We start from the raw sequence: 26,956 nt of genomic DNA, 5'->3' as shown, positions 1-26,956 counted from the left end.
CTTAAGAGCTTTTCCCTCTAAGCCTTAATTATAGTTAGGTAGAGTATATTCCGGTCTAATATTGCTAATTAAGTCCTAGGTAGAACCTCCTTTCCATTAAATGCCTTCTATATACTTACAAAACGTACTACCAGCAGCGGCTCCTCTATATTATCGTCCTCTACCTTCTCCTCTCCCTTGTTATTATTCTCTGCATATATATCTATTAAGGGCTAGGCAGACGCTGGAGGTAATGACGTAAACGGTAATACCTAGGGCGTAGAGGCGGGGAAACAGGTATAGGAGGCTAAGGCGCTGCCCTAGGTCTTACTTTCTTAGCTGCTGGTATAGAGGGCGTTAGTATTAAATGGGAGCGCTTTTTAATGTTTTAGAAGGATGCGTTAATGCGTGGATCGGCGGCTTAGCTGGCTTATTACGTCTGTTAGAAGTCATGGAAAATACTACAGAAGGTCCTATATAATTATACTAATTAGGCTAGACTTAAGCTTCATTTTAAGCTACTTACGGCTGTTTGCTAACGTTTGCTAGGTCTTTAATAGCTAGCATTGAACCTTATACAAATTTTAGTGGGGTGCGATGCGGGCTGTTCGTGGGCTTGGCGCGATTAAACGATCTTTTGCGGATCACTGTAACCGAGTTCTAGGGGTCCGAGCTTACCGTACTGGATCGCGTAAGGGCCCGCGTGGCGCACGACTTTTCCAAAATCGATTAACACTTCAACAACGCATAATTACCTCAATATGGACCCGATGGAGCTCGCCCTGGAGTCATTAAAATCGCCAAAGCTTTGAGAAAAGCCTAATTACGCTTAGGTTGCTAGAAAATATGGTATTAAGCGCAGTATGCTGTCGCGCCGTTACCGGGGTGTGCGAGGCACCTATGCAGAAAAATGCGAAAATCAGCGCCTACTTAACGACGTACAAGAAAAAGAGCTAGTACTATATATTAATAAGCTTTGCGTAAGAGGGCTACCTCCTTCAAGACAATAATACGAAATTTCGCGTCGGAAATAGTTGGTAGAGAGGCAGGTAGGACGTGGGCGCAGCGCTTTATTAACCGACACAAAATCGACCTAGTATCGCGATGGACCTCCGGCATGGATACTGCACGAAAACGAGCTAATTTAGCCTTTAAATACGCCCTATATTTCGAGCTCCTGCGTAAAAAGATTAAGCAGTACGACGTATAGCCTCGCCATATATACAATATGGATGAGAAGGGCTTCCTTATTAGGGTGCTGTTAAAAATAAAGCAGGTATTCTCCCGATATCGGTATAAAGAGGGGGGGATTAAGCAGATTATATAGGATGGTAACCGCGAGTGGATTACGATAATTGCTTGTATTTGCGCCGACGGTACTACTCTTACGCCTACGCTTATTTATTAAGCTCTGTTGGGCAATATATAGGATACCTAGTTATAAGATTTTAACCCTATGGTATATAAATCCTTTTTTACCTTATTACCTAGTGGATGGATAAACAATAAGCTAGGCCTTGTATGGCTTAAATAGGTATTTAATCGCGAAATAAAAGTAAAGGCAAGGCGATTATATCGATTACTTATTCTTAATAGCCATGGATTACACGTTACAATGGAGTTTATATAGTATTATAACGAAAATAAGATCCTCCTTATTCAACTTATACGCTATAGCCTCTTAATATCTGCTTATTTAAGCCTCTTAGCTCTGCCTATTTGTCGGAGCTTGTAAATTTTATAGATAAAGGCTAGGGCCTCACCTCTATTATAAAGAGAGACTTCTTCCGCATATTCTATAACGCCTGGGGGAGCTCCTTTAAAGAAAAGACAATTCTTAAGGCTTTTAAGGTAATAGGACTATCGCCTTTTAATCCTTAGCAAGTGCTTAACCGCTTTAATATTAAGGAAAAGGAGAGGCCCTTATTAAGTAAGAGCTCTACTTTAGTACTCAGCGCGTTAGATTGGCATAAAATTGAGCAACTTCTGCGCAAGGTAGTAGCCGACGTATATAATAGGCCAGCACGGCAGCTTGGTTAGACTATCCACTTAATTTTAGTACGCAATAATCTTCTCTAGTATGAAAATAAGCGTCTCCGGGAGGCCCTTATAAATAAGAAGAAGCGCCAATAGCGTAGCAAGCCTCTGCTACTTAAAGCTCCTACGCAGTACAATAGGGGAGCCACCTTCTGGTCACTATCCAAAGTTTAGGACGCCCAAGACCGTTAAATATAAAAAGAGGAGGCAGAGAAGGCTCTATAGCTTTAAAAAGACGAGGAGACCAAGCGTAAGGAGGAGTAGAAGGCTGAGAAGGCTCACAAGCTGGAGGAGAGGAAGCGTATAAGGGCAGTGGCAAAGGATATCCGCCTACAGGAGCAGCGCGCGAAGGCTGCTGCGTAGGAGGAGGTAAAAATCGCCCGGCAAGCAGATTAATAACTAAAAAACGACCTTAAGCAAGCTAAGAAGGGCAAGCAGAAGGCTCCTACACCTCCTCCTATACCTCCTAAGGATGAGGAGGATGTAGATATAGATTTCTCATCGATTGTAGATGTCGAGCCAATACTGGCCAGGTCGCGCTGTATAAGGCAAATTAAGCTCCCAAAGCGCTATTGTAATTAATTTATCTTTACCAATTAAGTCTCTAAGCCTCCCTGAGTGCTACAACAAAAAATTGTATGATTTTACTGTATATATATAATTGTATAGCTTCAAAAGTTGTGGGTTTTGATAACCGAAAAGCGTGCGCCACGCGGGCCCGTGCTTTACGCGATTCAGTACGGTAATGATCGCCTGGCTCTTCGGCGCCGAAAAAACAGGCTGGAATGCGGCACCGTGCACTCATGCCTCAACACCACCAAATCTTATGCTTTAACGCCACAAAACAAAACAATATACATTTAATTCTGGGTTATCTGCCCATTAGCTCTTCTACAATTATGCAGCCGCTTGGTGTATGTTGTTGTTGTTATTTACATCGGCTGATGAGGCTTGCGCAGTGCCGCATTCCGGCCTGTTTTTTCGGCGCCGAAGAGCCCCTGGGTCCGAGATAAAAATTTTCGTTGGTGGAGCATATCAAGACTAGATTTGAATACTTCGTAGGCTTCAATCCTGTTGCCTGCCTTGCTGCCTAGAGGCCCTAGAGCCACTGTTAATAGAGAGACTTCTCATTCAGGATCTCCATTTTGACACAGACTTAGGGATGTCCCATACTATCATAAAAATCAATATCTCTAATATAAGCTTCATAAAACAGTTCTAGCATTAATTTCTACTTTAGCTTCACCATGGCTAAAGCAAAGAAACGTACCGCAGCAACCCCACCTTCTCGGCAGCGGGGCAGCAATAAGCGGGTTAATACAGTATATATAAAATAACATCCCAGCACATATAGCATGAACTGATAGATCTTAGACGAATCTTTTTGTAAACCCTTCGTTAACCGGACCTAAGGTCGAATCCGTGGAGTCTGCTAGTCATGAGATTCGGCCTGAAGTCTCAAGCACTACAGCGACGACAACATTACCAGAGTCAAAAGAGAGCAACGCCGTTCATTCCATTACTATTCCAGCAGCTAAATCTGAGGACCCTTCTGTACTATCTGAACGCCCCGGAAAGAACTTCATGGACCTCCCGCGCGAGCTGCGAGATCTGATATACTACCACGCCCTCGTCCCTCTCGACTCCGCCTCCTCCCGGCCAAAACGAAAAGAGCAAGCTCCCATCCGCCTCGCGCTACTCGGCCGCCTCGAATGGAATCGGCTCAATCGCGAAATGGCGAACCTAGGCATGGCCTTCCCCGATACGTACCCAGAGCTATCCCCACGCATCAACATCGCGCTCTTCTGCACCAACCGCACCCTGAGAGCCGAAGCCGAAGCCATCTTCTACAAACACAACGCCTTCACCCTGCGCGCAAGCTGGTTCTGGTCGAGCAGTGTCATAGCCCGGCGGCCGCTGCCGGCGGCCGCGCTCAGCAAGCTACGGAAGCTGTACGCGGGGCACTGGGGTGACATCATGCAAGACCGCACGGGGTCGGTGCGTGTGGCGCCGGTGCTGATGGATGAGGCTAGAGAGGCGCAAATTATGGCGGTGGTGGAGGTGGAGAAGGAGGAGTTTGAACTGGGGTCTTTATATCCTACTGAGAAGCTGGTGTCCGCGAGCTATGCGATGGATCAGATGCGCGCGTGCGATGCTGGGACGGACTTTCTCGCTGCATTGCCCGTGCTGCGCGAGCTCACTATTAACTACTGTTCCTTCACACTCTCGTTCGAGTACTCTGCCTGGCGTGAAAAACTGGAGAGACTAGTTGTTGGGAGATTGTACGACAAGATGAAAGAGCGGTCGGAATTAGGGCTACCGCCGGTTCGAGTGCATGTTTGCGGGCTGGCGATGGATGATCTGCAGGATGCGTTTGAGTGGAGTCAGTGGTATAAACCGTCGGACTGTTCGGCTTGTACAAATCGTAATCGGGAGATTTCGTGGGCTTAGCGTCGTTGAAAACGGATAGATTATTACCAATGTTGGGCTAGCAGATGTCGTATAAGCCCGCCTGCTGGCTTAGATTATCGACTTCGAAAGTGAAAGCTAGTTAATTCCATTGCGATTTTCTAGACTATTGTACTAGTCTTGTTCTAAATGCCCGCAGGGCATCCAGACTAATGAGTGGTGGTCTCCTGGTAATTCCGTGATTGAAATAGAAGATAAATCTAACTAGAGAGACAGTTAGATGGCGGCCATAGCGAGAACCAACGGTGCCAAAGTGGGTATGCCAGACGACTTGCGCCGAAATTGCAATTTGAGGGCTAATTGTTGTCGTTCTGCATTATTCTAGTGAGGCTGCAAATACCAGCCATTTGACAGCGGTCCGCGTGAGAGCTTGTATGCCGGGCGGTTCCCGCCGAAGGTGTTTTTAATCGAAGCCAATGGAGTTGCTGCCTTTGTTACGGTAGGAGTTGTTGGCGTGGTCATGAGCTGTAACCACTTTCTACAAATAGTGGAAGTTGCTACAAATGGTGAATGACTCCTAAGGTTACTTCTTCGACTCATCCCCGGGACGTGTATAGTTGGGTGTGTTGCTGCAGTTGCATGCAGACGTTGGCTCAAGCTCTTGGACGGAATTTTAGCAGAGGGTGGTAGAGTAAATGTCGGACGAACAAGTCACTGAGAAGAACTCTGTCTATTGAATGTGGCTCTAGATCCTCTATAAATACATAAGAAAAAGGGTAGTAGACTAATTTGGTTACCGTGTCGGAGACCGAGTCGTTGACCGAGTCGCTGACCGAGACAGTAGTAAGACATACGAGAACAGGGTGGTGAGTCATAAGGTGATACCTGAGAGTGACCTCAACGGTCGACAGTAAAGAAGCTAGCTCTGCTCCGGGTCGATTGTGTGCACCGGAGACCGGGGATGAAGGTGAAAAGCCAAGGATGGATCCATAAACAGGTCTTATATGCATGGGTCAGGCTGATGAATTAACGTGAGAAGGTATTATGATAAATAGAATAGAAGTGCATGTGGTGCCTACAAATCGTAGTGAACGCGAGTTAGTAATAGTTGTTTAAGATTCCCGACCTAGTGATACCGGAAAGCATGGCCCATCCAAGACGCTCATTAAGGAGACAATTTGAAACAAATCCTTTAAAATCGCGTAATTACATCATTCGGGAATCCAAGGCTCCCGGAAGCGGGCCGAATCAGCTGCTTGAGGTGAGAGTAACTAATGAACGCCAATTGGCACCAAAAGGACCGGTCCTTCTGGCAGCGCTAACTAGGACAATATATAGCCTCAAATTCCGGCCAACAGTAACACACGCAGAGACACAAAGGCTTTGTCTCACAGATTTAACGTTAGACCCAGATCTCTACAAGAAGGGTGCAAGGAAATACAAATCCGGGAAAGACAGCAACGCGCATGGTCTCACAGATGAAGTTCTTGACTCCCCGGCGCTGGATCTGCCAGAGACGGTTGATGGTGGTTGATGTTCTTTGCATGGCGAAGGTTTCACCTCACGATGCTTTCACGAAACGGATGAATGCATCTACGTCTTACAGTTACACGAATTCGGTTCGGAAAGACTAATGGAAAGTCATGGCAAAGTGGGATTGAAAGCGGCAATGACGGATACGCAACCGGCAGATCCTACCAAGGCAAGAAATTGCATGTGAAGCTATGACGGATATATGCTTAGAGAAGAGAAAATTTTGCGATACATTTTGTTATTCTTGTGGATCTCTTCCTCTCTACTCAGCCTCGATTACATATGAAGCCTGGGATGCGATTCCGGCATTCCCAAGAAGACCACCACTTTAATCACCCTTGAAGATTCTATCGATAGAGGTTATCGATAAATCTCCACATTTACCTCAAGCCTGTGATGTTATCCTGTGAACAGATATAGTCATTATGAAATGATCAGTTGTAACTTCTTCAGCGCTTAGCCTAATGCCAAACTTCTAGGCTATTAACACAAACTTCTAGGCTATTGACACAAACTTCTAGGCTATTGACGTAAACTTATCCCCTGCATCCCAGCGCTCAACAGCAGCGAATAGCGCGGACTAGGGTTATACAGTAGTGGTACCTGCATTCTAGTGACTTGTCCATGATTGAGGCGGATGTTGGGCCTGCGTACACCATCCTGAATCCACCCTCCAAGCTGACGGCGAGGAAACAAACACCAGACAAGACGAGCTCACTAGGAGAGACACGGCTTCAATCACCCTTTTCCCATTCATACACAGGTAGCCAGGCATGCAGGACGTCGGCTTCTAAGACAAAAGCATGAGCCATCTCAGCCAGAATGGGATGGACACGCGTCAGAGGATTGGCCTCCAAGATATGAGATTTTTGACGTCGACCGCTTCTGAGGAGAAAGTGGTACTTCATTCGACGATGTGAGCGCCATTGGATCATTATTCAGTCGGACAAGATAAAGCATGGCTTTTTTTTGTCGCAATCGCACGTTCTCAAATTCAGTTTGGCGAGACCGAGTGCCAAGGAAGTCCTGCCACATCCTGAACCACAATTTGCACGACTTCGTCACCGAGGTAATGTGGATGACCTAAAAAAAAAACTCTTCTCGAGTCTCAAGAGGCTGACACTACTGCTATGCACACGTGAGACAGACTAAGGGGACACGGTTGATTTGGCTAAGTGCTGTACCCTTGCAAGGAAACAAATAGAGCAGTCGTGGTAACACTGAGGCTCTCACGGGTCTGACAGTTTGACTATATACAATTTAGCCAGTATCCTGCAGTGAGACTGCACGCCTTGTCACAACTTGAACCGCGCGAGAAGAGGTCGTGGCCAGTTGCAGAGGCACACCTCTTGGCGAGTCGAGTGGCTGTGGACCTGCAGCACGGCCCCTGACACACGACAGGTTCCCGAGATGAAGGGACAGGCCAAAGCAAGGGGCCGAGCGGAGAAGGATTCCGCTAGTTTGTTTCCCCTGAGCGCCACGCAGCCAACGAAAACATCCTGGGGAGATCGCCGAAACCCCTACCATTTTCTGCGTTTGCAGCGAATCGCATCCAGCCCATCCAGCCCATCCAGCCCGAAAATCAGCCTGAAGCAGCCCCTGCAAAATAACACACCTTAATCAAAGTATCAAACTTCCGAACGGAAGTTTTTACGAGATCCTTCAGAGGCGGGGCAAGGACTGCTGCGAGTTGAGTGCTCTCGCCCAAGGGATGCCCACCTTGCTGCTCTTCCCCACGATGATGCCGTCTCGAGCTCGTCAAAGCTTCACCGTGAGAGATGCCATGCCAGTAATCGACTGTGTATAAAGTGCCCACTGCCAACGCCGGTGTCCCATCTACTGCAACGCATGCTTACCGGATCCCCGTTGCAATGTCCTCTTCAGGCCTGTGCGTCACCCTCTGAGATTAGGTTTCATGTCCAAATCTCACAGCACCGACGGCCCAATTCGCTTAATTAGCGTCATCCGCTCCATAAAACCGGCCGTCATTCTACGATCTCTTCTCTCCATTACCCTCCATCACCACATTCCTTTGATCAACGGTCTTTCCTTGTGCAAGCTTTGTCTTCACGAGACCACATTCTCTTCTGCTCCTTCTTTTACACTCTTTTGTTACACCACGTACGCTTCAGTCGTACCGAACAGCTCGTACCCTCAGTGAGGATCAGTGAAGCTTCCACGTGAGTAATAACCACTTGGCTTTAGGCCAGCAGCTATTCCGTTGCCTGATATAAACATCAAAGACGGCCTCCTGGTTTAGCTTTATGTTCTATGAAAGGTATTAGCTCTAACATCCTTTAGTCGTTTTCCAAACCCACTTCACCGGCGGTCTGAGATCCCAAGTCAACAAGCAAACATTCACACTAAGCTCCTTCAACAATCCAAGATGCTGTCTTCAATCTTTCTCACTGCCGCTCTTGCAGTTGGCACTCTTGCAGGCCCAATTCGCAAGCGCGATGGCTATGTCTACACTGTTGTCGACTGGGTTGATGTGACAGTTACCAAATGTGTGACCGAGTATGGCTACCCATCGTTGTCCGCTGCTGCAGCTGAGGTCACCACTAAGCCGTGGGCTGGTCACAAACACTCCTACGCTCCTAAGCCAGTAACATCCACTCCAGCTGCTGTGCCTTCTTCAGCTGCCCCAGTCGTTCCTGCGTCTTCAGCCGCTCCCACATATACTCCTGCATCATCGTCTGCCGCACCTGTCAGCAGCGCAGCTCCCACAACTTCTCAAACCTCATCCGGCGGCAATTCGCACGTTACTGGTACCGCTGAGGGCGACCTCACCTCTGGCCCAGACTACGAGAATATGGTGCTTTTTCATCACAACATTCACCGTGCCAACCACTCCGCTGATGCTTTGACCTGGAATCAAACTTTGGCAGACTCGGCTTATGCTCTCGCCAAGTTCTGTGAGTTCAGGCATGACTCGTAAGTATGTCCTTCATTTGTGTGCTCCCAGGCATTCTGACAAAGCTCTAGCGTCGGTCAAAATCTCGCCGGCAGTGCTCCCAACGCCAATGTGTCTGGTGGACTTACGGATGGCTGGTACAACAACGAGATCGAGAATTATAACCCGTATTATGGCATGGATACACCTACAGGTGATCTTGAACTGTACGGCCATGCCACCCAGATGATCTGGAAGGACAGCAAGACGGTAGGCTGCGCAACCTATGATTGCCGTGGAGCAGCACTCGGCATGTGGTTTACTGTGTGTAACTACTTCCCCGCCGGTAAGCCTTTCACTTTATCATTGAATTGAATTGGATTGAATGTTAATTAACCTTCCTAGGTAACGTCTCTCCCAAATGGGACTCAAATCTCTCTAAGGGTCAGGGCGCGCCTGTCGCCACTTGGACCTCCTAGATGGCCTCATGTCTCCATGAGTTGTGTCAAGAAATTGACCTGTCACCCGTTTCTTTCTCCCAGCATTTTACATTAGTGTTGAGCATCTTTGCGTCGGAAATGTCGACCTGCGGTCCACGAGGCATTTATGCATGATGGGGATTCCTTTATCGGAAAAATTTCTGTTTCTTTTTGATATCCCGGCTGCTTTCCTCTAGCATATCTGAACACGGTCAGCAGATTTCGGGCTTCACTTCTGTGTCGATACTTACTACAAAAGCCTTTAGAAGGCCGGACTTGATATTCACTTCTTCCCCTTTGTGCACATGCAATGAAGCCATCATACATCAATATCCTTGGCCAGAAGAGCCTTGCTACCCTCTGAGACTCGTAGTCTAAACTTGAAATTTCCATTTTCATTAACAGCTGGTGTGGTAACTCATGATTAAATGTTTGAAGGAGCTGGTTTCTCATTCCTAAGAGACGATGGAGCGAATGTTTAAATGGCAAGGTGAGAGTCTGTCGCTGCTTAGCCATTGTACGGTTCACTGGTTTCGAAATTTAGGGCCAAACATTGGCTGTTTTACGTCTTTTTGTCAGAGTCGAATGCGTTCGCAACTTCGCCGCACCTACCTGCGCGCTACGAGACCAAACCCCATCAACTGAACAATATCCAGTGCTTATATACGCACTTGATATTTCTCAAGTGGTTCACTTGTTTTCTCATTTTTTTAAATTCATCTCGTGAAATTTTCTGCAAGTTAGGAACGATCTATAGATGAACAGAGTTAGTCACTGTAGCACCTATTACTTCCCAAAGAAATTTTCTAGAAATTGCTTTGTCGGGATGTATCCCATTTGTCATTCGGCTCTCTGGTTGTACTGCTGCTGGAGTAACGTTTCAGTAACTGCCTTTAAATAAACATGATTTGAAAAACAATTTCAGGTTGCTACGCCACAATAACACGAAACAAAATGTTAAAAGCACTCTTGCGGTCGATCATGCTTGTAGCTACTCGGAGAGTCGTTTTAGCCCTTGTTTTGCGCATTTTCTCTCTTAATCATGAATATCATCGTCAATCCCCCCCCAGAGAACACACGACGGTTATCGCAGAAAAGCCTCCCCCCTCTCCCATCAACATCAGAAGTCTCTCCACTACCTATACTTGAAGGCGGCTCGAGAGAAGCTACCAGTGAAAAGTCTCGCTTCATTAAGAAATGGCCCCAGAGGCCCCAGAATCTGCATCGAGGTGGTATTTTTGCCGCCCTCAGCTGCACCGGAGATGCTTTTACAATTATTATTTCCTGTGTGTTTTTCGTCTATGGCGCTTTTGTTATAAGCTATGATGGAGTAGCAACGTCATCTGTACCGCATCTATCGCTTCTTCAGAATGCTGCTCGTTATGTAGGTGCATTTTGGCTGTTCCACACCAAGCTCCTGTCTTTCTCCGCGCTACACGCTGTCTTCCACTCGTATCGATGGTCTAGCGTCAGTATTCTTAGGTGGTTTCCCTAATAATGGCTAGGGCCCTACGGTTTTTCCCATTCTATTTGCGGCTATTGTGGGACAAGCAATGCACGCAATCGCTCTCTGGAGACTTGAACTTGGCGAACGGATGAAAGTCCTTGATCAACTTCTCGGGAGCACATCTATTTTTGCTACAGTGGTTACGCAACTCAAGTTCCGTAATATTGGGTTTGTCGGTGCTGGGCTGATAATACTCTGGACACTTTCACCAATCGGCGGCCAGGCCTCATTACGTGTACTCGATTTCAGTACCGCAACCACGACGCAACCACAAACAATGCAGTATCTAGACATGGGAGCCATTGGCGAACTGGATGCGGAAAGCGCAATATTTACGAGCCAGGCGCTCTACGGAGCAGCTTTATTGAGCCCTTTGTCCACCAAAGTTTCGGCCATGGATACTTGGGGAAATGTGAAGATTCCTATGATAGAGCACCTTTCGAACCTAACCCAGGACAGCGAAGGTTGGTATGAAGTTGGCGGCGGCAACACCACTGTGTTTTCGTCGCTTATCGGAATTCCTACGTCGAATTTGATAGCGGAAATTAATTCAACCTTTAACATGGAGACATCGTACTGGGTACTGGATTGTCCTGTGCTCCAACGGCCAGCAAGTGGCGCCGCAGTGGTACCGGGAATAAATGGTTCATCGCCGCGATCAATTCCCGGGTGGGTCTCGGGCTTGTCACAGTGCTGGACATTTTCTACTCCAAGGGTCTACCACAACGCAAGCGACACCAATATTACCTCCCGTAAGCTCTACTACACCAGCTACGACGACGACCAGAAAATGACATACGCTGAATGTACCATGAACACGACCTATGTCGAAGTCCAATCTGCCTGCACCGGAAAAGTGTGCGCTGTCACCAAGATCCGTTCGTCCACAAAGCCACATCCAGTTCCTGCTTACACACTTCTCCACGATTTCATACTTGCGGAATATGTACGGGACTTCTTCGGAGCCGTTGCAGGCAACATGTACACCCCCACCCCGGTCCAGCGCTACTTCGTTAATCCAGGCAGTCCCTTCAACAACACCCCCGATGGCATGCTCCTCTACACCGTCGGCAGCATCTCCTTCGCTATCAGTTTCGCGCAGCTCATGAATACGTTCTGGATTGCTGGGATCGGGCTCTCAGCTGTACCGGGCGGTCTCGCTGGTAACGCGAATCTTCACAACGGTACGAATACGTTGACGATGGTGGCGACGGTGTCGACGTCGAGGGAAATACTAATTTGCAACCGTTTTTGGCTCGCTATGCTGTTCGTAGCGACGGGCTCCATGTTCATAGCTGGAGTGTTCGGGCTGGTGCTGGAGCTTACACGCCGTGCCCCGGATCTTGCGATGAATATTTCGTCGCTGACGAGAGATAATCCTCATATCCACCTTCCGCCTGGTGGCTCGACTCTAGACTCAATTGAGAGGTCGAGGTTGATGCAGAATGTGAGAGTGAGGTTTGGGGACGTGGCGGCCGGGCATCGGGTCGGGCATATTGCTATTGCGTCGTGTGATAATGAACAGGAGGTTAGAAAGCTCAGAGGGGAAAAGAAGGAGAGGTTTTATTTGTGATGAAAACTTGGACAAACTATAATTTATAATTACAAAGAAAATTATTACAATCTTATCCCTTGCAACATCAGGGTCCTCAGAGTAAGTGGTCCGTACGGGAACACCGTTTTCAAATCAACGCGTGTATCTATATCCCTTGACACGATGGTGTCCACAGCTTGGCGCCAAGTCTAAGAACACCAGTATTAGATGTACATCAGTGCCAAGATATCAGGTCAACGAGAGCCTCCTATTGGCCAGCTCTTATCGATAAACTGTGGACGTAAACCATCATGTTAAGGGATAGAACTCAACCAACAATCTCACCACCATTATGCCTTCTAGTCATGCTAGAATTGATATAGACCTTATTTAGAAGACCCAATACAACATCCCCCTAAATGAGACTGCGAAAACAGCTCCTCCTAAGCCCTACCGTTACCCAAATTCGAACCTCTCTATATTAACAATTGGGACCACCATATTTCTAAGCACGGGCATAAAATTCAGCCAATCTAATTGGTTAGTTCTTATCGATAACCTGAGGGCCCATTTCGACGTTGCAAGGAATAAAGTAAATTATTATAATCTTACAAAAATATTAAGAGGTTACGTTATAATATTTGGACTTACCTACTGCGTACTATCTTTCTAAATACATTTTATTTATTGCCACGTGATCTTATAGCTTCTTCCCCTACAAGCATTGGCTGTTAGCATTGGTCAAATATACTTACGAAGCTTACCTTCAGCCTGCGTATCTTAAACGCCCAAATGGCTACCACACTCCATATACTCAAGACAAAGACATGGTTCGGCTTCGATCTCGACGACATGCTCCACTGTTTCCGCAGCGCATCTAGCACAGCCTCTCTAGCAGTCTTTAGTGACATCTATGAGAGGTACAATACCGCAGTTACGGTACTCGCAAATGTCTACCCAGCAATCCCAAAGGAAAAGACCAGGAGCGCCTTCACAGATAACAGGACATTAACCGAGTACCGGAAAGAGTGCTTCGCAGCACTACTGAAAGCCTACAATTTGCCTTCTTCAGATTTATCTCGACGAGCTAACCGCTCTCGCCGCAGCGTTAACGCCAAATCCAGGCGCGTTAGAGCTGTTCAAGCAGCTGAAAGCGCGGGGGAAGAATACGGTGATTGTTACGGAAGGCCCGAGAGACGCGCAGAAGTAGACGGTGGAGCAATTAGGGCTGGCGCCCTATGTGGATGTGCTGGTTACGTCGAATGAGGTTGGGCTAGCGAAAGATGCGGGGCTGTTTGGGGAGGTTTTGGAGAGGTGCGGAATTAGGAAGGAGGATGTAGTACCAGCAAAGGCGGTGGGTGTGCTGGCTGCGCTGTTTAATGAGCGGGATGGGTATCGGGGAGGGAAACGGAGAGGATGTGTTGCGGGGAACTCATTAACGGAGATTGGATATTGGCTGCAAGATAGCGATTCGAATGGGCAGTCCTGAGCCATTTAGAGCTTCTAAATACTCTTTGCGTAGATAAAACAGACCATGGATGAATCAGGTGTACTATAATTTAGCTTTTCGGCAAAAGGGAAGTTGCGGGTCGTTCACAGCCCCGCTAAACAACGAATGAGAAGCTTCATATTTTCAGCCTTATCAGCACATTTACGTAGTTTTGGAGGGGTCCTGCAGGCTTCAACACTCCATACCCTGCCTCTTCACCTGCTGATCCCGTGAGCCTCAAGAGAGCACCAGTCCAGTTTATGCCCCGCCTTCCTACTACAACACCGCTTCTTCTCCGAGCAATCCGAAGATACACTCGTTCCCACCACTCCCCGCGATATACTAATCAGTCGTCCTTGCGTCCCCGGTTGTACTTGAAGTCTCCATTACTAAGGCTATATACCTCGACCGCGAAGATGGACGTCCAAGACCTCTTAGCCAGCTCAAGTACGTCCGGAGAGCTAAAGCTGGTTAACAGGCTTAGTGAGAGTAGAAGCCCGTACGTAAGTGCCCAGGCTGCATCCATACGGCTGCAATGCAGGATGATAAGCTAATGCGGTTGTCCTGGCAGGTCCGCGGCCACATGAACAACCCAGTTGCATGGCAGATGTGGGGTCCGGAAGCTATAGCACTTGCGAAGAAATCGAATAGGCTACTATTCGTTAGTATTGGATATGCGGCTTGTCACTGTAGGTTCATGTTTCCGCACAGAAGTGCTAGAGGCACAGCGATGGGGGCTGAGATTTACGGTTTTATGCAGGGTGTCATGTCATGGAACGCGAGTCGTTCGAGAACCGCGAAGTCGCCAAGATCCTCAACGCCTCCTTCATCCCTATCAAGATCGACCGCGAGGAGCGCCCGGACGTCGACCGTATATACATGAACTATGTCCAAGCTACGACTAGCTCCGGTGGCTGGCCGCTGAACGTCTTCATCACGCCAGACTTGGAGCCGATATTTGGAGGGACATACTGGCCCGGCCCAGGCTCGACGACTGCGATTAGGGATCATATTGGCTTTGTTGGAATTCTAGAGAAGATTAGAGACGTGTGGAAGAATCAGCAGCAGCGGTGTTTGGATTCCGCGAAGGAGATCACAGCGCAGTTGAGGGAGTTTGCTCAAGAAGGGACAATAAGTCGGCATGGGGAGGAAGAAACTGATGGCTTAGAGCTGGAACTACTCGAGGAGGCGTATGAGCATTTCGCTGCGAAATTGGATCCTGTGCATGCGGGTTTCGGAGGTGCACCCAAGTTCCCAACACCCGTAAATTTGGCATTTTTGCTCAAATTGTGTCAATATCCAAGCGCGGTAGAGGATGTAGTGGGCGCGAGTGAGTGTAATAATGCGAAAGAAATAGTTTTAAGCACGCTCAAGGCTATGACAAGGGGTGGAATCCATGATCAGATTGGGAATGGGTTTGCGAGATACTCTGTCACAAGAGACTGGAGCCTCCCGCATTTCGAAAAGATGTAAGAGCACAAGTTCATCTCCAAGGGAAGCGGTCACTAACTATATCCATAGGCTTTACGACCAAGCTCAACTCCTTTCAGTCTACCTCGATGCTTATTTAATAAGCAAGGATACGGAAATGCTAGATGCCGTCTACGATATCGCCACTTATCTTACTACTCCGCCAATGCACTCCTCCACTGGAGGTTTCTTCTCCGCTGAAGACGCGGATTCATTTTATCGACCCACCGACAAGGAAAAGCGCGAAGGTGCCTTTTATGTCTGGACCCTGAAGGAATTCCAGTCCATTCTCGGCGAGAGGGACGCTGGAGTACTGGCGAAGTACTACAACGTTCAAGAAAATGGCAACGTGAGTCCTGAGCATGACGCTCACGACGAGCTCATCAACCAGAACGTGCTTGCAATTAAGAGCACACCCGAGTCCCTGTCCAAGGAGTTCGGTCTATCAAAGGAGAACGTGATCAAGATCCTAAAAGACGGCAGGATAAAGCTTCTAGAACATAGAAATAAGGAACGGCCACGGCCAAGCCTCGACGACAAAATTGTAGTCTCTTGGAACGGGCTTGCAATAGGTGCTTTGGCACGAACCAGTACAGTTCTCGAGGGCTTTGATGCGGCAAATGCTAAGGTTTATCTTGGAGCAGCTGAAAAGGCTACTCAATTTATCAAGAAAGAACTCTGGGATGAGAGCTCTGGGACTATGAAACGGGTTTACCGCGAAGGGCCCGGTGATGCGCCGGCCTTCGCGGATGATTACGCCTTCATGATTTCGGGTCTTATCGATCTCTACGAAGCAACTTTCAATGACGCATACCTAGAATGGGCAGATCGGTTACAAAGTAAGCTGCCACCTCTCACTATCCCCTTCCCCTTTCCCTCCTAGAAACAGCAAACCTGCCAAAATTCGTGCGGCAACCTCCCACTAACCACAAATGCAGAATCACAAATCTCCCTCTTCTGGGACCCTGCCCACCTTGGCTTCTTCTCCACTGCCGCCGGCCAAGCAGACCTGATCCTCCGCCTGAAAGACGGCATGGATAATGCCGAGCCCTCCACCAACGGCATCTCAGCCCGTAACCTCGACCGCCTAGCTGCGCTGCTGGAAGACGAGACGTACCGCACGCAGGCACGCCAGACGTGCGACGCATTCGAGGCTGAAATCATGCAGCACCCGTTCCTGTTCGCTAGCACGATGGACAGTGTGGTGGCCGGACGGCTGGGCACCAAGAGCGTCGTGGTATGCGGGGCAGGCGAGCGGGTGGAGGAGTGGCTGAGGAAGGCGAGAGGTAGGGTTGGAGGCATGGGCGTGGTGGCGAGGATCGGGGGTGGGAGTAAGAGTGAGTGGTTGAGGAAGAGAAATGGGTTGGTGGCGAGTATGGATAAGGAGAAGCAGGGGGTTATGGTTTGTGAGGCGGGAGCGTGTAGAGAGGAGCTTGATATGGGTGATGTGGAGAGAGCGTTGAGGGATGTAACGTGAGGGGCACCGAGGTCGCCGGGGGGAGGGTTTTATTTCCCTTCCAACATGAGCAGGTTGTTGACTCAAAGCAGGGCCTGTTTTGGCTCATGGGCCGAGGCTTTGTAATGGACTTACTGCTATTAGGAGAATAGATGAAATCAGGTGGGTGGTATCAAGTTAATGCGGGAGAAGGGCCATAGTAATCTGTATCAACTCACTGTTTTTGTTAGCCTCTCACTAGGCGCCGAGGAAAACTGAAGTATTCATCATTACTCGTTTTTAAGTTTTCGCCTAGTGTGTTGACGCTTAATTCTCGCGATTTTCTCGAATTTTTCAGTTTATATAAGACGAAATATATCCCGGGAAGTGTGGAATCATTGTCATGGTCATATAGAGATAGCAAGGTCGCAATTTTCAAACTTTTACTAATGGCTTCAGCAAATCTTATGGTTACTATTCATAGCCGATATCCATTTTACGATATGAGGGGTTCAGATGGAAAACAATGTGGCAGTTCTTGCTCAAGTGGGAATTGAATTGGCTTTTTAACTTGGGCTAGAGCACGGCAATGGTGTCAGTTGTGCTCTTTAAACAAGTCTCAATATAGCCAGTGACATGGCTGCTCTGACTCTGGCACACAATCTCACCAGTTTTTTTTTAATGATATTTACACGGACGATCTTGCCACGAACCTCTTGGGTCATACAGGAGATCCTAAGCGAAAGTACCTCTAGTAAGCAGCGAATCGGGCAATGAAATCCAGTGATTACATCGGTAATCATTCACAGTAAAGTTCTGATCATTATAGTGGCAGAGGTTCATTTATTCCGGCCGTCTGCCGGTATTTCAGTGAAATGGAAGTGTCAGATCCTTGATTGTCTTGTCTGACTGAACATGGCGGCCTCATATCCAATACTCGTTATCTCGCAATTACTACTGGAAGATGGTGCTGGGGCTGTATGAACCCTTTCCAGGAATGATACACCGAAACCCCTTTCTTTACCACATATATATGTACTCCAGCGCCTTCGGAACATGCTCTGGCTGCCTTTATCACAACAGGATAGGAACAGCTCACCTAAAACATTGCGAGAGTAAGTAAAAGGACATTTGCCTTTCCTTGTGGATGGCTTGGATGCTGCTTTTGGCTGCATTTGTACCTGAGCCATGGCTGCTGAGAGCTAAGAAATGCGACCATATATACTATATTCCAGTATCTTTCTTACAAATCTGCGCTAGAGATCCTTAAATATCAGACACAAGTGCTTCGCACGCCTCATTCGTTAGAGTAAATTAGCAAGAAAACAACCTAACCCCTTGATATCATGGATCAGTCGTTAGGAAGTGAAATAAATAAATGAATAACCCAAATATGAACAGCCCTTCTACCACCATAGAAGGAACGGGGGTGTGCTCTCATTATGAGATACCATTAGTGCGCTGCCAGTACGCGAAAGGTCATAAGATAATAGTGAAAATGCTCGTGTGACAAATAGAAGAATTGGATAGGTCATACGGTGACCTATCTGCTAGGCCCAAGGTCAGCGCTGTCTGTGGCATCCATGTTAAGCCTCTGCTCAAAATCGAGACCCTGCATCGATGGCATGTCATCAAAGAAAACCAAACTGTCCGCTGTTACTGAGTCTGCTTGAAGATCCATTGAAACGCTTGCAGCCTCTAAATTCCGCCCTTCGGTGGCTAGGAACCTGTTTTCTCCGAAATCAAACGAACGTATCTGTGCTCTCTGGAAGGTCCAGTCTGGAATGGAGCCAGGATTGAAGAGATTCCCAGAGTCCGGTAGATGAATTAACGGATTGAAGTCAGTATACCCAGTAAAATCCGATCCAGTCTCTTCAATGGTAGAGTTATCTATTGGATAAGAACCTAAAGCCTGAAACTCGTTGGTGCGGGCATTAAAACGAGATCCAGGGTTGCTCCCATAACTTGTCTCATAAACTTCAATATTACTAGGAAGGGTGCGACGCATGATTTGTGTTGCTTCGGCTGAAGCTGCTGTTTCCGCCACAGGGTGTCGCTCGTCTGGTATCTCTGAGCCTGTACGATAAAGGCGAACCGAAGGAAAGGATTGATCCGACCGCCTACTGAGTTCTTGATACTGGCTTGTAGCAGAGTACGAAGAAGCTGCATTTGCTGCAGTGAAGCTTGAGCCAAGCGAACGGTAACCAGAGTCAGAGAGTTGAGCCGATTTTGCCAAATAAGCATTGTTGGTATTTTGGCTAGCTTCCAACAAGCCAGGACCAGATTGGTTGGCTGGAATAGGAGATGGGGGCACAAAGAAATGCTCCCCAGCCACTCCATGTGCTGGCGTAGAAGCCACGGATTGTCGTTCCCTTCTATAATCGTGAAGAAGTTCGGTGGTACAATCACGAATTATTTGCATAATTTCGTTTTTAACTCTTTCTTCCAATGGTTCGTGCTCTCGTTGCACAGCCTCTTCAACACGCTGTCTAATAATACGAGGAAGTTCTCGGCGTCTATACTCCTCAAACCCGGCAAAGTCGTCTGACCCAGGAGATTTCATGGTGGTTTGGTCGTTACGAGAAGGTATATTATAAACTATTTTTAATTAGCTGGTTATCAGCTTCAGAAACAAACAGGCTTGGTACTCAATCACCCAGGTTTCAATATTGAATTGAATTGAATGCCAAGACTCAATCAATTCAATCAACTGAGAGCTCGCTGGCTTAGCAATTCAATCAATATAAAAGTCCTAGTTGAATTGAATTGATTAATAAATATTAAAACTTTTAATATTATATAGAAATATGCTGAATATAACATACAATAATGCTCTAGATTTTATTTTTCTTAGTCCTCCTTACCAAAAAAGGTTTACCTGAGCATCACCCGTTGTTTACAGTGTCACATTATCGCCAGAGTCTTAGCAGGTAAGAAGAGTTTTACTACTAGACTTGCCCACCAACAATATCAATTTTATTACCACCATGGCTTCTAATACGTCAGATGATGGCTAAACGAATACCTCAACACTCTCTACAGCTCGTTCTAATCCTACCGTCCCTACTAACCTCCAGCACGCTCATAGCTTAAATGGCAATACCAACGCGTCTACCACCAATCCTCAGCCAGAAGACTATACAGAAGTTGATTGGAAGCGCATTCTTGGCTACCATATTCCTCATTTAATGGACATGTCTATATGGCTAAGCGAGCACTGCAGCAGCACCCCTGCATCTCAGCAACACCAACATCATCAACATTCACAAAATTGAGCCTTGCTTGCTTGCTTTCCATATTAGTCTTATTTAAGAGCTAATGCCTTATTTACTTAATTTCTAATAATTAATTATTGCTATTAATAACTTAACAACCTATACACTCGTCTAAACCTTCGCGAATTATCCGTAAAAACCTTAAAAACTTAACTAACGATGACACACTCGACGAGCTAAACTCCTTAAAGGTTACCTACTAGTCTCCCTTACCTTCCCTTACACCTTTAGGCGATACGCCGGCGTCACAGTCTCTATCCTCTATAATGGCGCCTCTCTCCGCGGCTTAACGTGAGACTTTAGCCGCTAAAAAAGCTAAAAAACGGCTCTAGTAACTACACGAGGAAGACCTAAGAATTAGAAGAGCTTAGGTAAAGAAGGTTAAGGACTAGGCAACTAACTAGAAAATAAGACTCCTTTAGGAATAGAAGGACTGTACTAAAATGCTATGCGTCTAAAAAAAATAGAAAAATTAGGCGACTAAACTCTATATATTAAGCCTCGCTATAATAATAGCAAGATTAGCTATAGCAGTATTATCCTTAACCCTAATTAATAAACTAGGTAAGTTACTCCCATCTATAGCCAATATCCTAAATACTTTTCTCCCTAGCATCCTAAATAAAGAGATACTTAAGGTATTTTAGGGTACTTTCTTGCCTAATAACCTCTCTTACCTCTAGATATACCAGCTCTAGTCTAAGCCTCAGAATAATATCCTTATTATTAACAGCGTCCTTTCTATAAGACCGAAAAAAGGGACGATAAAGGACTACCCGTCTATTAAAGTGTGGGTAAAGGGCTTCCTTAACTATATAATAATTTTAATCGTTATATATAAGAATCTTTTAGTAGATCTTATTCCCTAAATACTTACCTTTTATAATTAAGTTATCTAGCTATCTACTACCTACCAAATTACTCCCTTAATAACTATAGCCTTAAAGCACTACTTTATAGTTATTTAAAAGAACTAGTTAGAGCTAGCTAACTAGAAGATCTCTAGTAACTTCCTAAATATCTATTATAATCCCAGTACTTATAAATCCGCATCTATCTTAAAATATATATAAGTAAGCACTAATATCTTAAGGACCTATTATAGCTTTAATAGAGGGAAGTATAACCTAGGTAAGAATTATAAGTTCCTATATACCTACAGTAAGTACGGTAGCCTATATGCTGCGAGGAATTATAAGTAGTAATTACTAGAGGAAAGTATTAATAAGGAAAAGGAAGAGGAGGAAGAGAATTTTATTAAGCTATACCTACACTCCACTAAAACTGTGCTCTACCCTTATAGTATAGGTAGGCTAAATACTATACTATTATTTCCAGTCTTTCTACCCTCCTTTCCTCTATAGGGCTCTCCCTCCCCCTTAATTATTTAAGCGTGGGGGCGTTATCTATCCCTATACCCCGGCAACCTCTAATATAATATTATTAGTATCTTAAAGTTTAAATACTAGATTAGGGTAGACCTAGAAATTAAGCTCCTTTCCTAAAAGAACTAAGCCTTAATAGCCGTAAATACAGTCCTAATCTTAGAGAAGATTAGCGCCGATCTAAATATAGGTAGGATTATAATAGCAACGTCTTCCGTTATATTCTTACTGCTAGGTTTAATACCTAAAGCGGATAGGGGATGGCGCCGTATTTATAACTTATTCTTACTATCTAGCTAATCTGTTAACGACTTAATCCCTATAGCATTCGCCACACTATAATATTTAACAGTTAATTAGGTTCTTTAATACGTTATATATATAGGCTATAGTTATATAATTATTAAGAGGGATATTAAGGACGCCTTTTAGAATATCCTACTTTTTATTAAAGCTTAACGCCTTATAGGGTTCTCCTAAAAGGGTATAGTGTATTTTAAACATTACCTCTTATTTAGCCTTTAAACTGCACCCTTTTTATTTAATCTTTTTATAGAGGGATTCTACTAGATACTTATCCAATATATCCTAAACGCCGCCTTAGAGCACTATCTAAATAACTTTATCTTTATACTCTCTAACGCTTCTATCCTCCCTTAATTACTTAGTATATATAACTAATTAAGCGATAAATTAGGCATCCTATAAAACGAATTAAAGAATATTAAAGGCACTATAGCTAAAGTCCTAGGTTATATTATAGATACTCTAAAGTCTAAACTACGTCTTTCTCCTTTAAAACAGGCCACTATAATTAAGGAGATTAATAAAGCGTTAAGTAGTAGATCCCTAACGCTAGTTTAGAGTTAAAAACTAGCTAGTAGACTCGCTTAGAGCGCCTGGGTAATTAGGCTTAGGCGTTTATATAACCGCTCTATTTAGGAGTTTATCTCCACTTTTATAAAGGTAGGTAGTTATTCTTACTAACGGCTAATAGCTAAACTTTACTAAGACTTATTATAGTAGAGGGATGCTCTTACCCTTTTAAATAGTATTCTCTTCTTTAACAATACGGATTAAAAATAATTCTATCTCTTTTTAGACATATCCGGGATTCTTAGTTATAGGGCCTTCTTCTTCCTTAAGGATTCTTAAGGGATAATATAGCCGCCCTATTCGGTATCTCTACCCTAAGACAATTCTTTAAGCTACTACCCTAATATAGAACACCGCCTTACCCTAATTAATAAGCGGGAGGTCCAAGCAATTATAACCTTATTTTAGCTCTAGGCAATATAGTAGGAGTATAGCTTAGTCTATATCCATACGGATAATATAGTAGTACTCTTAAAATTTTAGAATACGGTAGTAAAAGGACTAAGTAATTACCCGCTCCGTAAGATCCTCTAACTAGCTATAGCCTATAATATTACGCTCTATACAGAGTAGGTTTCCTCTATAGAAAACAGGCTAGCTAATACTCTATCTTATTTTAATTGCGATAGAGTATTATTACTATACCCGTATTAGGATACTTCTAATTTACCGTTACTATATACTTTTTTATTATATTTAATCTAACGCTAAAATAGGAGACCTAATCCCTCTTAAAGACCCCCTACCTAATTTCTAGATTAAGGTAAAAGCCCCCTTAGAATATTTTGGCTAACTATTATAGTACGGCCTCTCTAATAGAACGAGAGATTTATACTATCCCGCAATTAAGAGTTAGGAGGGCTACTACGACCTTTATAGAGCGGTGAAGTACCTAGCGCTTCTCTACTACCTAGGAGAATAGATTACCTAACAGATCTTCAGCAATACTAGTCCAGAAATAAGCCGTATTAAGCCTACTATAGTTAGAGCCTACGTCTCCGCAATTCAATCCTACTATATTAACGCTAATTATAACACCTCCGTCTTTAATAATCCTATTATTAAGAGGATTTTAAACGGTATAACATCTATAAATCCCTTTACTACGGCTAAAAGATTGCCAATTACCAAAGATATTCTTACCTAATTAGTTACCCTAAATGCCTAATCCGTTAAGGATCTTAACTTTAACGCTACCGTCACCACGGCCTTTACGGGATTCCTTTATTTAGGCGAGATCACCTATACTAAGGCTTAGAAAAATAGCCACGCCTTCTCTACTATAAAATGTATTAGAAATAACATAACGCTAGTAGAGGACTATATAATATTATATCTAAAGCGTAGTAAAACGGACATTAATTACTAAGAAGTCTTAATTATAATTACCGCTTTAGGGCAACCTAAATACGCAGTTTAAGCTATAAAACACCTATTTAAAAATAACCCCTAACCCAAAAACGCCCCTCTCTTTTACTTTAAAAGATCGGCCTTTATAAGCTACGTGGTTAAAAATAAGCTAAAGTATAAAGTCGCTGCTCTCGGCCTTTACTCTAAGCTCTATAACAAACACTTATTTTAAAAAGGTGCTGCTTAATACGCTTAAGACAATAGTTTTATAGACGGCTAAATATAGCAACTAAGCTGGTAGTCCTTACAAGCGTTCCAGCTTTACTGTTTATTATCCCTAAAAAACCTATTCTAGCTAAGTATAAACTTCCAATATAGAACGCTAATACCGTTCTTATTATTACTCGCCCTAAATATAATAGGCGAAGGTATTTAGGTATAACAGCGTGCAAAAGTGCCTATTTTAGCACTCTAATATATTAACTTAAATCTCTCCTTTCCCCTCCTTTTTTATTTTTTATTTTTTCTTTCCCCTATTCTACCTTATATGGTACAGGCGCTGCGCTTCTAGGTCTATAGGTATTACATTTAGTTAAGGCAGGGCAATCCCCTATAAATGGCCTTACGAATATACCCATTTTTAATTAATGCCTTTAAGCCCGTACCCACCAATTAGATTAATTAATCCTCTTCTTTATAAGTGTGTAAATAATAAATAGATATATCTATGTGGCTAAGCAAGCACTACAGCAGCACCCCTATATCTCAGCAATACTAACATCATCAACATTCATAAAATTAAGCCTTACTTGCTTGCTTTCCCTCCCACCCATACCTTTTTCTTTAGTTATATATTTTGGGCTTTATAAATAAATATTACAGCGATATGCTTACGCACAGGTCTATAGGCATTACGTTTAGTCAAGGCAGGGCAATCCCCTATAAATGGCCTTGCGAATATACCCATTCTTAATTAATGCCTTTAAGCCCGTACCCACTAATTAGATTAATTAATCCTCTTCTCCATAAGCGTGTAAATAATAGACGGCAGGCAGACGTTATGGGCCTATATAGCAGTATAGATATAATATTAAGCATAGTAAAACTAGTAGGCGGTATTAGCTCTACAAAATCTACTATAGGAAGAAGGCCTATATACAATATATATATCTAGATTCAGGCACTACTAATCATTTCAAGCACATGCTAGAAGAACACAATATTAGCAACGGTCCTAAAAAGGAAGTAAAGCTAGGACAATTAGTCTTTAAATAGCTACATCTTTAAGCTAATAAGCCAGAGGATTAAGCCTAAATAAATACTATTATCCAGAGCCTTAGTCCGGATTATTTTACTCAGCTTTTAATGTAATAGGTTATACGCGATAATATTCCATTTTATAAGCTTAAAAGCAGTATATTTCATAATCTTATAGAGTATACTAATTAAGCTATATTAACCGCAGGCCTTCTACCTACTTATCAGATAATAAGAAAGCTAATAATTACTAAGTTCAATCAACATAAGGAAGTAGTTACTGCTCTACTACATAGAGCTCTGGGCAAGATTTATCTATTATTTAATCTTTAGACGTCTTATAATTATCTATTACTACTTAATAAGCTTAGCTTTTAGGCCTTTATTATATTAATTACTAACTACTATATAGGAATTGTCGTTCATTTTATGAATAAAAAAAACCAGCACCATTCCTTCCTTCTAGCCCTCCCTCCTTAAGAAGAGCAATATCTAGGCGTTAATATTACAGCCAGTGTTAAGAAAATCCTTACTAAGTTCGGAATTAGTAAGCAGCAGGTAGGCTACTTTATAGCGAATAACGCAAATAATAATAACACCTGCATTGACGAACTCTCCATTAAGTTTAGATTTAATCCACTATATTGTCGCCTTCGTTATATAGGCCATATTATCAATCTAGTTGCTTATATGCTGCTTTTTAGCGCAGATTTAAGGGCTCTAGATAAGGAAGAAGAGAATAAGGATAAGGTCCTCCGGCAGATATTAGCTTAAAGAAAGATCGGGCCTATTAGCAAGCTTCGTAATATTATTTTTTAGATATTTAACTCTAAGCAACACATTAAAAAGCTGCTTAAGCTTTAAGATCTAGAGCTTAAAGACAACGCATCGCGAACCGCTACTAAGCTTCTTCCAATTAAGCCAGTAGAGACGCGCTAGAACTCCATAGAATCAGCAATTAAATAAGCTATTAAGCTTCAAAACCCCATTAATCGCCTTATTAATAACGAAGTTATTAAATAGATAATGTACTAGGCTAAGGTTACTAAGAACAGTACAAAGGATCCGCCTATAAGAGTCCGCAAAGAGCCTAATATTGTCAAGAACTACCTAATAGAGGACGATTAGGCTATATTAACTGAATATCAAGCTATTCTAAAGCCTCTTTAGATTGCTATAAAGCGACTAAAAGAACGCTTAAAGGAAGGCATATATAAATTAACGTCATTAATTTCTATTATAAACTAATTAATATAGGTAAATTTAGATCCTTATAGGAGGTCCTTCCTATTTTTAAGTATCTACTTAATTAATTTAAGCGCTTTAAAATAGAGTACGAACACCACCCGGAGCCTCACTTCCGCCATAATATTAATGCAGCTTAGCTAAAGCTAACCAAATACTACTAACTTACTAATTATTCGCCTGCCTATATCGCTGCCACGGTCCTTAATCCATTAATTAAATAGACATTCGCTAATAAATACTGGACGGGTAAAGGACGGGCTAGTTAAAAGGAAGCAGCTAAGCAAGCTATTCGCGATCTATAGCTTAAATATAAATTCCTTCTAATTAAATCAGTTACTAACGGTGAGGTTCTTAAATAGCGGCGCGTCTTCTTATCTAAAATCAACAACTATTTTACCGGCGGCTTCGCTCAGCCTATGTCTATATAAGATCGCGACAAGTATAACAATTAGCTAGCACGAGCAGGTTACCCTAAAGACGTTCAATATACGGATCCAATTGCCTATTAGCGAGCTAGAGTAAACGGGACTCAATATCCACAACTCGCTCGCATGGCTCTCAATTTAATGACTATTCTACTAATATCATCAGACCCTAAACGAATATTTAGCCTTACAGGCTTGCTCCTTACTCCCAATCGCGCACGACTACAATCTAATATAATTAGAGCTTCAATGGCAGTAGGATCGTGGGATAGGGAAGGCGTAATTAAAATAGTAGATAGGCAGTTAAGGCGGCCGCAGAAGAAAGGAACAGAAGGTACACAGTAGGATAGTAACTCAACACCACGCCAAGACCCA

General features: G+C 44.1%; 6 protein-coding genes across 6 annotated transcripts; 4 read left to right on the top strand and 2 right to left on the bottom strand.

Moving 5' to 3' along the window:
* Positions 1 to 2,899: 2,899 nt before the first annotated feature.
* Positions 2,900 to 4,560, top strand: K441DRAFT_664888 (uncharacterized protein). The gene is made up of 2 exons (XM_067649420.1): positions 2,900 to 3,338; positions 3,391 to 4,560. Exons 1-2 carry the CDS (start codon positions 3,264 to 3,266, stop codon positions 4,465 to 4,467), a joined length of 1,152 nt encoding a protein of 383 aa, XP_067500749.1. The 5' UTR covers positions 2,900 to 3,263; the 3' UTR covers positions 4,468 to 4,560.
* Positions 4,561 to 8,344: 3,784 nt separating this feature from the next.
* Positions 8,345 to 9,330, top strand: K441DRAFT_575556 (PR-1-like protein; the record flags this gene model as incomplete). Its single annotated transcript, XM_067644172.1, has 3 exons — positions 8,345 to 8,892; positions 8,944 to 9,197; positions 9,257 to 9,330. The coding sequence occupies 3 exons, from the start codon at positions 8,345 to 8,347 to the stop codon at positions 9,328 to 9,330; spliced, it is 876 nt and encodes a 291-aa protein (XP_067500748.1).
* A 1,042-nt stretch (positions 9,331 to 10,372) lies between these two features.
* Positions 10,373 to 12,497, top strand: K441DRAFT_698550 (uncharacterized protein; the record flags this gene model as incomplete). Its single annotated transcript, XM_067653076.1, has 3 exons — positions 10,373 to 10,616; positions 10,719 to 10,798; positions 10,836 to 12,497. 3 exons carry the CDS (start codon positions 10,373 to 10,375, stop codon positions 12,408 to 12,410), a joined length of 1,899 nt encoding a protein of 632 aa, XP_067500747.1. The 3' UTR covers positions 12,411 to 12,497.
* A 1,038-nt stretch (positions 12,498 to 13,535) lies between these two features.
* K441DRAFT_664885 (uncharacterized protein) lies at positions 13,536 to 13,900 on the bottom strand. The gene has a single exon (XM_067649419.1). It carries the CDS (start codon positions 13,863 to 13,865, stop codon positions 13,608 to 13,610), a length of 258 nt encoding a protein of 85 aa, XP_067500746.1. The 5' UTR covers positions 13,866 to 13,900; the 3' UTR covers positions 13,536 to 13,607.
* A 376-nt stretch (positions 13,901 to 14,276) lies between these two features.
* On the top strand, positions 14,277 to 16,807 carry K441DRAFT_688968 (uncharacterized protein; the record flags this gene model as incomplete). The annotated part of the gene is made up of 5 exons (XM_067652251.1): positions 14,277 to 14,363; positions 14,432 to 14,549; positions 14,621 to 15,329; positions 15,382 to 16,169; positions 16,269 to 16,807. 5 exons carry the CDS (start codon positions 14,277 to 14,279, stop codon positions 16,805 to 16,807), a joined length of 2,241 nt encoding a protein of 746 aa, XP_067500745.1.
* Positions 16,808 to 18,308: 1,501 nt separating this feature from the next.
* Positions 18,309 to 19,328, bottom strand: K441DRAFT_679729 (uncharacterized protein; the record flags this gene model as incomplete). Its single annotated transcript, XM_067651301.1, has 1 exon — positions 18,309 to 19,328. The coding sequence occupies one exon, from the start codon at positions 19,326 to 19,328 to the stop codon at positions 18,309 to 18,311; it is 1,020 nt and encodes a 339-aa protein (XP_067500744.1).
* Between the last annotated feature and the right edge of the window lie 7,628 nt (positions 19,329 to 26,956).

The sequence above is a fragment of the Cenococcum geophilum genome (genome assembly GCF_001692895.1).
Source record: "Cenococcum geophilum 1.58 unplaced genomic scaffold K441scaffold_40, whole genome shotgun sequence".
Classification (NCBI taxonomy): Eukaryota; Fungi; Ascomycota; class Dothideomycetes; order Gloniales; family Gloniaceae; genus Cenococcum; species Cenococcum geophilum.
This window is presented reverse-complemented; position numbering and strand designations above follow the sequence as displayed.

Bases quoted from the DNA above. Each gene is read 5' to 3' on its own strand.
- K441DRAFT_664888 (XM_067649420.1), top strand. From the start codon at position 3,264: ATGGCTAAAGCAAAGAAACGTACCGCAGCAACCCCACCTTCTCGGCAG. The intron at 3,339-3,390 runs GTATATATAAAA...GATAGATCTTAG, and splicing joins GCAATAAGCGGGTTAATACA to ACGAATCTTTTTGTAAACCC.
- K441DRAFT_664885 (XM_067649419.1), bottom strand. From the start codon at position 13,865: ATGGCTCAGGACTGCCCATTCGAATCGCTATCTTGCAGCCAATATCCA.